This window comes from Geospiza fortis, unplaced genomic scaffold (genome assembly GCF_000277835.1).
Source record: "Geospiza fortis unplaced genomic scaffold, GeoFor_1.0 scaffold265, whole genome shotgun sequence".
Classification (NCBI taxonomy): Eukaryota; Metazoa; Chordata; class Aves; order Passeriformes; family Thraupidae; genus Geospiza; species Geospiza fortis.
In genome coordinates this window covers 2,418,927-2,430,989 of record NW_005054393.1, presented here as the reverse complement: position 1 = coordinate 2,430,989, position 12,063 = coordinate 2,418,927, and the positions used below count along the sequence as shown (strand labels likewise).

General features: G+C 46.5%; 2 protein-coding genes across 3 annotated transcripts in view; one reads left to right on the top strand and one right to left on the bottom strand.

Annotated features, from left to right (window-relative positions):
• Nucleotides 1–1,626, bottom strand: part of BLVRA (biliverdin reductase A) — a 29,676-nt gene extending 28,050 nt beyond the window's left edge. For both annotated transcript variants that reach the window (XM_031060873.1, XM_005425697.2), the window contains exon 1: nt 1,502–1,626. The gene's annotated coding sequence lies outside the window, so the exon portion shown is untranslated. The remainder of the gene's footprint in view (nt 1–1,501) is intronic.
• Nucleotides 1,627–6,419: 4,793 nt separating this feature from the next.
• LOC102045150 (inositol 1,4,5-trisphosphate receptor-interacting protein-like 1) lies at nt 6,420–7,913 on the top strand. The gene has a single exon (XM_014308922.1). The coding sequence runs from the start codon at nt 6,420–6,422 to the stop codon at nt 7,911–7,913; it is 1,494 nt and encodes a 497-aa protein (XP_014164397.1).
• The last annotated feature ends 4,150 nt before the right edge of the window (nt 7,914–12,063 follow it).

Sequence of the window (12,063 nt, the reverse complement as noted above, 5' to 3'; positions counted from 1 at the left end):
ACTCCAGCTCTTCACAAACAGTAACTCAGTTCACTCTTTGAAGAAACTGACAGATTTCTATCAGTAAAAAAGTTTCTTGACCATTGGTTGTAAACCCAGGAAGAGGAGTCCAGAAAAATCAGCGCTCCCGAATAAGGGAAGTTTCCTGATCCAACAGTAAGAAATTGTAAGGTATCTGACTATCAATTATTATTTTATTAATAATATTTAGTTATAATTATTAATAATTACTCTCTAAGTGGTATGCACTGCTTGTGACAGGCTTAGTTAGTCTTACTAAAAACTTTCTTTCTGAAAATAATTTAAAATATTAGCCCATTGGTCTTTATAATATAAAGTTTATATTATTATATTATATAATTATATATTATATTATTTAATTATATATTAAATTATATAATTTAAAAAATATAATATAATTAAACTTCAAGTTGGATTTACATTATTGAAACATATTTGTCTTTATTTTCTCATTTATCAACACAAATGACAGAAAGATGTTCAAACACTATGTTACTGATTTTTGGCACAATGTCATTCTGTGTTCACATCTGTAACCATAGATCCAACAGCTGAAAGACCATCTTTATTCCACAAAAATTAATTTGGCAAATCAATGCAAGGAATTGGAAAAAAATGGTTTCACACAAAATCAGTTCATTAAACTGTTGCCCTAATTAACACTGGTTGTTTAAGGTTTTTTAACAAGCTCCAACACAAAAATTTAGCAGGATGACAGGAGTTATATAAAGGCTGAGCTTGTCTTTTCACTGTGCATAGATTGAGCCCTTGATGCATCTTTTTTCTTTTTTTTTTACTAGAGATAAATGATAGCTGTGACTAAAACATAAAGTAATTAAGTGTCAATGTGTTTTATGCACGGATTCTATACCACATCTGAGAACACAAGAATCACATTTCTCCCACCAAAAGCTGTCTGAAATATGGCCCCACCACACCCCTTTACGAACGGAAAATATTCTCATTTTCACTTTACACATGGGTAAACTGAGGTACAGCCTGCTTGATGGTCCGGTGTTTCAGAAGGGAGCGTCAAATAGCTACAGCAAACGTGGATTTTCACAGGACTGGAAGGAAGCTCAGCACTTCTAAAAAGAAGTCCAGTTTATAGGAAAGGTTTTTACATGACCTCTCACACTCTCACCATGCAGTGCCCTGGCCACTCGAAGATGCTGCTTGGCTATTTCCACATTATTTACTCTGCTTCACTGCCACCTGGAGATTATTCCAAACCAAGGGCTTTTCCCTTTTTCCCTTTCTCGCTGCTTCCCCCTCCCCAGGTGGTGGCCCGTCCCCTTTGGTGCGGACGGTGTCTTTGGAGCAGCTAGGACAACGTGACTTGCAGGACTCCCCCAATCCTCCACAATCGAGGGGGAAACGCCGCTGACGAGCAATGCCGGGGAGGCGAGGAACAGAAAACGAAAGGCCTGCTTCCAAATTCTAATTACAGCTAGCAGGGAATTAAGAAATAGCCACTAACCTCTCCAGCTCACAGAGGAGAAACGTGGTCCCGTTCAATTCTCTTCCGCTCCCTACAGCTCCTTCTTACACAACGCTCCGCAGCGCCGGCATATCAGCGCCCGCACGCCCCGTCCCTGCCGCGGCGGCAACACCCCCTCGGCCGGGAATCCAATAAGGATTGCAGGGGCGGGCTGAAGCCAGAGGCAGCAGGGGCAGGCGCTCGGGCTGGGGGATTCTTCTCAGGAAACACCCAGAAAGCTGCGTGGGGCTAGCGCGGGGCTAGCACCTCCCTGGGGGCCTGGGTAAGACTCTTCGGTTAAGCGCAGCGGTCCCTGTGATGTCTGGTTTTCCAAACTGATAAACTACATATCAATAAACCCTGTTTATACACTTAATATGCCTCAGTAGCTGCAGCCATTGAGAAAGAATAGGAAAAAAAGGGATTTAGGATTATATATGTATTGAAATCAGTCACAATGGAATACTGAACTAACAGACCACAAGAATGCTTGGCAGAATGCCCAAGATAGGGCCAGAAGGAGGAATAAACAGGGGCAATTCATCAGTCTAAAGTGCCAACTGGGTGAAAAGTGATTTTGGCGGGGGGAGAGTGAAAACACTGACTCACAGGCCACAAAGTCTAGAAATCCACTGACCCAAGAGGTGGAGGAGACTGAACATGTGGAATAATTAACATAATTGAGAGAATCACTTAAGCACTAAAATTACAGAATATTTAGAATTGGAAGGGACCCACAAGGATCAATAGGTCCAATTCTGAAGTGAATGATCCATATGGGGATTGAGCCTACAACTTTGGTGTTATCAGCACCATGCCCTGACCAAACTGAGCTAAGAAGATATAATTCTAATTAATGAGTATTATACTAATTAATTAATGAGAGAACTATGCAACTTCTAGACAATGAATACTGATACTTTTATTTGCTAAAACATATAAATAATGTAAATGTAAAGTTTTGGTGATTAGGGAGCTAGTATTTTGTGGGTTACCACCTAGCTCCTTACTTTGCACAAACTAGAATAAAGAAATAGAGATTCCTCTCCTCTGTGTGTGAATTGGCATTCACGCCAGCTAAGGAGCCCAACCAGACACTCCCAGAGCCCACTCCTGCAGTGGTTTGCAGACACTGGTACATCAGCAGTGCTTGTGTCTGCCCAGCTGCAGCCATAAGGTTTACGTTGCAGGACAAATCTGTGCTCAGGAAATTGGGAATTTCAAGGGTGCTAAGTGGGAAAGAAATCACTCTGTGCTGGCTTTGCCCAAGCAGGAGGCATGCAGAGAGCAGCTGCTAGGACAGTGCAGGCCAGGGGTTCATCAAGTTCTTACTCAAGACTATTTGCCTCCTTTTCTACTGGGATTGCTTCCTGGCAGACAACATCCAATGCATAAGCACTAGCTTGTCCCAGGAGAGACACCCTTAACCCAGATCTTACTCCCAGCCTCTTTACTTGCCATTTCTTATCTACGTGCAACAGGAGTTTCAGCTGCTCCTTTTGGGGCTTGGAAGATAAAAGCCAGTGAGGGTACAGCTATTTCCCTCCAAGCCAGTAGTTCCTGCAATTAACAATGTATGAAATGAGGCTGGTCTGAATTCCACAGATCTTTCTACACCATGATGATGGTGGGCATTCATATAGTAGAATCTAAAACTGTGTTACATTGGGACTACAAGTACAAAGGATAAAATTCTGTACCCTCTCATCTCAAACATACAGTAGAAATACTTCTGGAGAACCTTTTTTTTTTTTCACACAAGTGTGCTCAAGTCAACTTGTTTCTGGTAAATCGTACCAGAAACAGGTTGTGTGCTGCGTAAGGTAGTAACACCAAAAGAAGCCCATCTTCTTACTATAGAAATTAAAAATCCAGTGCATCCCTGGATTCTTTAAAGTCATTATTCTAAAATTCTGCAGGTTGGGATGTTGAGTGACACACCCTTCTTTCCATATTTTCTCATTTCTGACTTGTGAACTTCCTCATCAGAAACATTACAGCCTCCTCCCAGCTACATTTTGTTTGCCAGAGTGACATTTTCTGAGCCAGTTATGAAGTTTTAACTATTGCAAAACTTATGTGGTCTAACATAACTTCAACTCCACAGAGGGTTTGTGATGCCATTACTATGCTGGTTGTTTCGAATAGCTCTTTCCATCCCCTCTAATAAGTGCTAAAGCACATATTATGCCTCAGCAGCTTTAATTACAGTTGTTGCAGAACTGAAATAAGGAAGAGCTCCAAAATGCAACTGACAAATCATACACAAAACTAATGAGCAGGAAGTTTAAAGTCTGAAGGTCTTCAACATACATGTGGTATTACATAAAGGAGGATTGGCAGCCCAGGAGAGACAATATTTAAGGATATACATAATGAGTTTAACATATGGGACAGTTACTGACTAGCACGTGACTGCATGCTTAGCACAAAGTAATGAATCAATTAGCACGTGATAGGAAACCATAACACATAGCAGAACATGTGAAAGAATGCATATGGGAGTGATGAGAGGCAGATGTAACTCAGAGCCCTTGGATTCAGGAACCATGCTCCTATTTGTACAGCCACCTGATCTAGAGGATGTGGGACCTGTTCACTCTCATAATTAATCTTGTCAATTAAAAAAAAAAAAAAGAAAAACAAAAGAAAACCCCACCTTCTTTCCAAATGAATCAGATCCCAAAACTAATGGAAGTGGCACAGCACACAGCAAAACAGGATGGCACAACTGCCTCTTTCCATGACACCTGTAGTTAGATTACCTTAGTTAGGTTACCTTAAACCAGTCCTGTCCCTACCTGCTGTTTGATCCCTAAATAACAGCCTCAATCTCCCTTTGCCATAGGATTGTTTATTTATTCAGGCAGCTAGATAAAAACCTCAACATTTAAATGAGCTCCAGATCTGGACAAGATGCGGGGCAGAGAGCTCCTGCAGTGGTGGAATTTGGGCTCTGCCACTGGTGCTGGCAGCTGAGCCACGGGCAACGTGACCATGTTACCCTACTGCAGAAATCTTTTAGAGTCAAGCTGGGGCAGCGAAGGGGGATTGGCGGCTTTCCCAGTTCCCCAGCACAAGATGAGAAAAGAGAAATGATGTTACACATCAACCTCTTGAAAGGGCATTTCATAACAGAGAAGAGAGAGGGGCAAAGGAACAATTTTGAGTTCGATCTAGGCAGCACCGAGAGTGGACCCTTCAAATCCAGGTATGCAACATGGAAAATGCCTCAGGGTTTCCAGTGGGGGAAAAGGCTCCAAACAAAACAAAACACAAACCCCAAACCATAACTTTAGTGTTTACATTTTCTGTGATTTACAGATGCGAGAAGCTGCTGTGCAGTGCTCATGGACTCTTCTGGCATACTCCTCATCTTTGCTTGTCTCTGGGGCCTGTGAAGCCAGGCGAGGGCTTCTTTCTGCTCTTGCCTGGGCTGAGACCAAACAGCCTTGGCGAGCCTGGGGTCATGAGCAGGAGAGCTGGGGAATTCAGGCTTTGCCCAAACTGGGGCCTTCCTGAAGGCAAAGGCTGAGGAAGGGCTCTCACTTGTGCTGCCAGTGCCATGGAAGGCCCCAGAGCAAGAAGGCATTTCTTGGCTTCTGGGATCCCATGTTCACAGTCTGGCCTTGCAGGTTAGTGAAATCCACATGGATATCCTGGCACATTCCAGCACTGACTTTCACTCCAAACCTTCACATTTTCTACAAGGAGAGTGATGATTTTTCCTTCTGCTTGGAAGGGTATGGATTCCCTCAGTTGAGGTACTTGGCAGAAAGGTTCTCCTCAAGTGAAAACGTTTCCTGGCAGCCTGAAACTTCTGACCACCGAGAACCCATTTTTTCCCACTGGCATTTGATCATGGGAACCACAGTGTAAAAGCTGCACCTTTCTCTCCTCTGGGAGGAGCTGGTTTCACAGCTCAACCATCTGCACCTGACAGATGCAGATGGTCCCTGAAGGGAGATTGTAGCTTAGTGGGATTTATTGTATTAGCCCAGGGAACAAACAGTATGACCAGAGGAAATTATCTCAAGCTGCGCCACAGGAGATTTAGATTGGATCTCTAGGAAATATTCCTTCAACAAAAAGGATATCAAGCTTGGGAACAGGCTGCCTAGGGCAATGGCTGAGTCACCACCCTCAGAAAGGTTTAGAAGCCATACACATATGGCATTTTGGGACCTGACTGATTGGTGGAGTAGGCAGTGTTAAGTTTGCAGTTGAACTTTGTGATCTTCAGGGACTTTTTCAACATCGATGATGCAGAGATTTAAGGGTAGCTCAACCAGTGTGGCGTCAAGGCTTAGACTCAATGATCCCCAAGGGTGCCTTCCAACATGGATATCATCTATGAGACCGCCAATGGAGGCAGCTGGTAAGAAAGACAAAAGAAAGACGAAGGGAAGTTCTTTGAAGAAGCTTCACTCAAAAGCAGCCTTAACCAGTACACCAGGACCATTCTGAGTGGCTGAGCTGGGGTGGGGACAAAGAGTGGAGTTGGCTGGGTTGTGATGTGCTGTGGCACCTGTGACATCATGGGGACGTGTCACAATGGGGGCAGCTAGAAGCAGGTTACCTAGAAGCAGGTAACACTGGCCCTCTATTGCTTGGGCAAGCGGTGAGTGCACGTGTGGCAGGGAGGCCATGCTGGGGACAAGGACCAGGGCAGAAAAGCTGCACTCGAGGCTGGGTTCTCCCTCTGCATGCAGGAACAGCCCCTCATGGCAGAGCCTTGGCCATGGTACAGTGCTGCTGTTGCTGCTGGCAGAGTGGGGCAGGCCTTCCTGCCCCCAGCTGTCTGGGGCCTTATCCTTCCTGCCCTCAGATCACTGGGATTCCTGTCCCTGTTGCCCCCACTGCCAGCTGCCTCCCTCCCCACTCCCATCAAGGCCTTCTCTCCATCCTCCTGCAGACCATGGATTCCTGGATATTGTGGTTCTTGTTCTTGCTAAGTGTAGTCCAGTACCCGCAGCCCATGGGTGATGTTTTGGATGAGGTGACGCGTCTGCGAATGGAGCTGCGTGCGAAGTTCCAGGAACAGGAGAGGATTCAGCTGGAGCAGGAGGTGAAGCAGCTTGTGCTGATGCAGAGTGGTGCATCCTGGAGTGACCTGCTCAGGTCTGCCTTGCAGCCCTGGCAGGTCTGGGCATTTGCTGGGCTCTTGGTTCTTCTCTTGGCCGTATGGTTTATGTGGAGGAAAAGAAGTTGTGAGGCAGAGATCAGTGGCGAGGAGGAGAAAGAAAAGGAGAAGGAGGAAGAGGAAGAGGACGAGACATGGGCGTATGATCTGAGATGGCTTCTAGAGGAGCGCATACAGTGGCCTGTACAGGACCTGCAGACAGGCTGCAACAGGACAATGGCCCTGATAGATAATTTCATAACTGTCCTCAGGCGTGCCTTGAGTAGGAGTTTCTACCCGGTGCTGCAACAAGCCATTGGTATTGGCAGTGCCTTTGAAGGTTGGACTGCCCGTGAGGAGGAAATTGTGTACCAGGTGCTTGTACCCCTGACTCCTCCCCTAGGCCACCTCTTCCACCTGGAGCGTGACACTGACCAGCAGAAGCCTGGCAGGAACTTCCGTGTCCGTGTGGAGCTGGAGTGCAGGTGCCCGAGGGAGTACCAGGGTATGAACATGCTGTGCTTCCAGCACCACCCTGATGTGATTAGGAGGATGACTCAGCAGCCCAACCTCCTAGACACGCTGTGCACTGACTCCTACCTTGATGTCAAGAAAACTGTCCACTGGTTCTGCACACTGGTGGGAGCAAGCTGGCGGCGTTTGCCCCAGTCACGCAGTTGGCATTTAGTACTGCTGCCCTCCAAACGCTCCTGCAACCTCAGGCTGACCAACGACCAAGAAAGCTTCCAGGTTAAGGTGCTGTTCGGGGTGCGGCGACACGGCTCAGACATCTTTATCAGCAGCCGGTATCGAGGGGCCCACACCCCAAGCACAATGTGGCCTGAGAGCTATGCTGTGGCAGAGACAAAGTTCTTCAGGCACATGGCCAGGGAAGCCCCCCAGGACAGCTCACACCTTAAATGCCTGCAGCTCCTTGCCCGTGTTCTTGCGCGCAAGGACTTTTCCATCCATTCCATCAAGACCATCGTCATGCGCCTGCTGCACACGGTACCAGTGTCACAGTGGCAAAGGAGACGCTTCCTGCTTCAGCTCTCAGATGCTCTGGAACAGCTGCGTGTATCTCTGGAAGAGAAACACTTGGAGCATTTTATTGTGGGCAACCAGAGGCTTCCAGAGGAGATCAGGCTGCCCCCAGATGTACTAAGGGCTAAGCCACCCAACCTCTTCCACGGTCTGACACAGGATCCAGCTGCCCACTCCCAGGCGATGCAAGCCTACCTTGATCTGCGCCATCGCCTGGCAAGAGTGCTGGCCTATGGCCACTGTTAGCGGGGCTCATAGAATCACAGAATCGCAGAATCAGAGAATCACTGGCTTCGAAGAAACACTTAAGATCATCAAGTCCAACCCATGCCCTAACACCACCTCAACTACACCATGACACTGAGTGCCATATCCAATCTTTTTTTAAACACATCCAGGTATGGTGACTCCACCACCTCCCCCAGGCAGATGATTCCAGTACTTTATCACTCTTTCAGTACAAAAATTTTTCCTAATATCCAACCTAAATTTCCTTTGGCGCAGCTTAAGACGGTGTTCTCTTGTTCTGTCAGCTGCTGCCTGGAGAGAGAGACCAACTCCCACCTGACTACAGCCACCTTTCACATAGTTGTAGAGAGTGATAAGGTTGTATCTGAGTCTCCATTTCTCCAGGCCAAACAACCCCAGCTCCGTTCCTCATAGGGCTTGTGTTCCCGGTGCTCCACCAGCCTTGCAGCCCTCCTTTGGATGCATGTGCCCATGGGGCTTGCAGCTGGTGGCAGAGAACCAGCTTTTAGTGCCATGACAAAGACAGGAATGAATGGGATTCACAGACAGATAGATATATGTATATATAACTATAGTGTGCATATAAAACTACAATTATTTTTATTAACAGATGTGTTTTAATAGATACATATTATAGTCATGGTTTATAAATTGTCATATTATTTTATGAAAATAAATAGCACATATATAATGTCACTACCTGTTGTGATATGTATTAATACTCTGTAGCTACTGCATTTATAAGAGGCAAGACTTTTATTACACAGATATATTTATAAAATATAAATTACACGTATTTATTACAAAGCAATAATTTAATACATAAAATGGAAATTAAATAAAAGAACAATTATATCTAATTCCTATATAATTACACAGAATAAATTATATTTATAATGTTTATTAAATATGTAAAATGTTATATAATTAAAAAATCATCATAATAAATATAATAGAACAATATAAATTTAGTATGTATATCATGTCACTATCTGTTTGGACACATATTAATGCTCCATAATTAGTGTATGAATGACTGGCAAGAAAGAAACTGCTGTGCTGTTATTTCAATAAAATGCAGTTTTGCAGAATCTGGAGCATGCAAGATTTTCTTGATCTCAGCCGGACCTATAGTATTGGTAAATGTCACACGCTGGGAATCTGGGCTCATAAACCGTCTCCATGAACTCAACCAAACTTACACTGCTGAATTGGTTCTAATCAGCAATTAAGTCCAGGTGCCCCCAGCCCCTCTGATCCCAGAATCACAGAATGGCTCAGCTTGGAAGGGTCCTTAGAAATCATCTTGTTGCAACCCTGCTGCCAAGGGCAGGGACACCTTCCACTAGGCCAGGTTGCTCCAAGCTCCATCCAACCTGGCCTGGAACGCTGCCGGGGACTGACTGGGCAGCCACAGCTTCCATGGGCAGCGTGCCCCAGCACCTCACCAGCCTCAGAGGCCAGAATTTCCTCCACATCTCCAGCCTAACGCCGCCCTCTGTCAGTGGGCAGCCGCTGCCCCTGGGGCTGTCCCTCCAGGCCCTTGTAAGCAGCCCCTCCGGGTCTCTCTCTGGGCCTTGTGCAGGGACTGAAAGGCTGCAGGGAGGTGCCCCAGGACAAGCCCTTGGAGAGCACTGGGGCCAGGAGTGCCACCATCAGGGCAGCAAGCACGGCCTGGCATGGCTGTCGGGTGAGAGGGCACAGGGCAGGCGCTGAGGCCCTGCCAGCTGGAGCTGGGAGCTCAGGTGTGCAGCCCAGCAGAGAGCCTTGGGCTCCTGCAGCTCTGCATCCCTCACAGCTGAGGCAGCTGCCCAGGCACAGCTGGCCTGGGACACGTGGCCACGCCATGCCACCCTCAGGGGGGTTCATGCTCTGGGGCCAGAGTAATTTGTGGCTATGAGATGAGTGGCTAGCATGACTTGGGCCCCTAGGGTGGTGACAGGTGCGCAGGGGAAAATGCCAGCCCAGAAAGAAGCAACAGCAAATGGCCCCCAGCATGGCCAGTAATACTGGTGTCTTACACTGGCTGTCTCTCTTTCCATTGTAAGAGAGAAATAGCAGAGGGGAAATAGCAGAGGGGCTATCTATAAATAATAAGTACCTTTCAGTACCAATAAAGCTTACCAATATTGGATGGGTATTGCACAGCTTTCATCATTGCAAAATTACCAGGAAAAAGGGTAGGTAGGCCAACACAGGCACAGCTGGGAACTCAAGACAAGTTTCTGGCCCAAAATCTTTCTTCAGGTCAGAAATGTATGAAATAGATTTTTCAGAGAGTAATTAGATATGTAGGAATCAGCAACTGATTTCCACAAAGAAGGAACAGTAGCAGAAAAGGACAGTAGCAGGATGAGAGAAAGAATTAAAAAAAACCCTACAGCTTTGCATACTAAACAGTCTCTTAACAAGGCTTCTAAGAGGCTGGGCTATTCACTCCTTTTTTGTTCTGTATATCTCATTGTGTCTTTTTTTGGTCATATCTGCATGTCCTTTTGTTCTGCTGATTGTCTTTCCATACTGTTTCTCCCTGCTCTCACTTTCCACAATTCCAGCAGTGTTACAAGTCCTAGCAAGCAGATATATTAATTAATTCAGCTACAATATAGTTTCCAATTTTTTTTGTCAGGAACAACAAAGCAATGCAATAATGTAATCAGCTCCAGATGGTAGAAGTTGACTGGAAACTGCTAGAAGCCTGCCATAGGAAGAAACAGTTTTATTTTGGAGAATGAAATAGCAGGTAGCATTCCACTAAATCACAACAGTAAGGCAAAAGGTGTAAATAAGAAGCTGGAAGCTACTTGGATAGCAGAACAAACTGGCTTGACAACAGTGCTGAGAATAACGCCTGACTCAATTCAGCCAGGAATTGCATACAATAAATATCGCAGCAGGTAGGATGCACTAAGGAACAGCAGCAGAACACACTCTGACGTTATTGGTACACTCATAGTTTAATTTCAGATGAATCAAAACCGTGAGCCAAGGCTTGGGATCATGTAATCCAGCACTGCTATCACACACACTTTACAAACACCAGGGCCTAAGTGCTGAGATCAGGGACAGTGCTGGACCGCTCGCTTAAATAAACTCCAGCAGGGACACCAGCTTACACAGAACAATGGAGAGGGATAAATCTGGAATGAAGAAGATGAGCTAAAGACAGCAGTGGTTAAATTAAATATTAAAATCACAGTGTGGAATCAGATGGCCAGATTTGATCCAGAATTTTCTTTGGGGATTGCTGGACAGATGCTGTTGTTTTTTTCAATTTTGACTCTACAAGAGTGGTTTTATGGTGTCCCTTGTCCTGGAAAAAATAATAATAGAGCACCACAAAAGAGACTGGATTCTGGGCAGCAAGCTCAGGTGCGGTGTGGATGAGCAGCACAGAGCTGAGGGGATGTGGGTTGTGGGGAAGCCTGTGCAGCAATGCCGGCTGGGGACTGCACCTGTCTCTTCACAGGCCTCCCACAAGGCACCCTGCAGCGGAAGCCATGGCTGGGGGACATCTGGCACCTCGGGTGAGGCGCAGGCTGAGAAAACCCTCAACCCTGCCATTGAGAAGAGGGACCCTCGTAAAATGCTGCTTGAGACACAGGCAGCCCCAGCGCTGCCATGACATTATACCACAACAGAAGAAAAACATTAAGCTATTACAGAGTGTCCAAAGGAGGGCAACCAAGATGGCAAAGGCCTATGAGGGGAAGCCATACAAGGAGTGGCTGAGGTCACTTGGTCTGTCCAACCTGGAGGAGACTGAGGGGAGACCTCATCAGTGTCTACAATTTCCTCGTGAAGGGAAGAGGAGGGACAGGCACTGATTTTCTCTGGTGACACGACCCGAGGGACTGGCCTGAAGTTGTATCAGAAGGGGTTTAGGTTGGATATTAGAATAAAGTTCTTCCCCCAGAGGGTGGCTGGGCACTGGAACAGGCTCCCCAGGAAAGCGGTCACAGCACCAAGCCTGGCACAGTTCAAGAAGCGCCTGGACAGCGCTCGCAGGCACACGGACTGCTGGCGCTCACCTGTGCAGAGCCAGGAGTCGGAGTCAGCGATTCACGCGGCTCCTTTCAGAGTCAGGAGCTGCCGTAACACCGTCCCCTCCCCGCCGCCGTTCGCAGCGCCTCCCGCCATCGCCCCC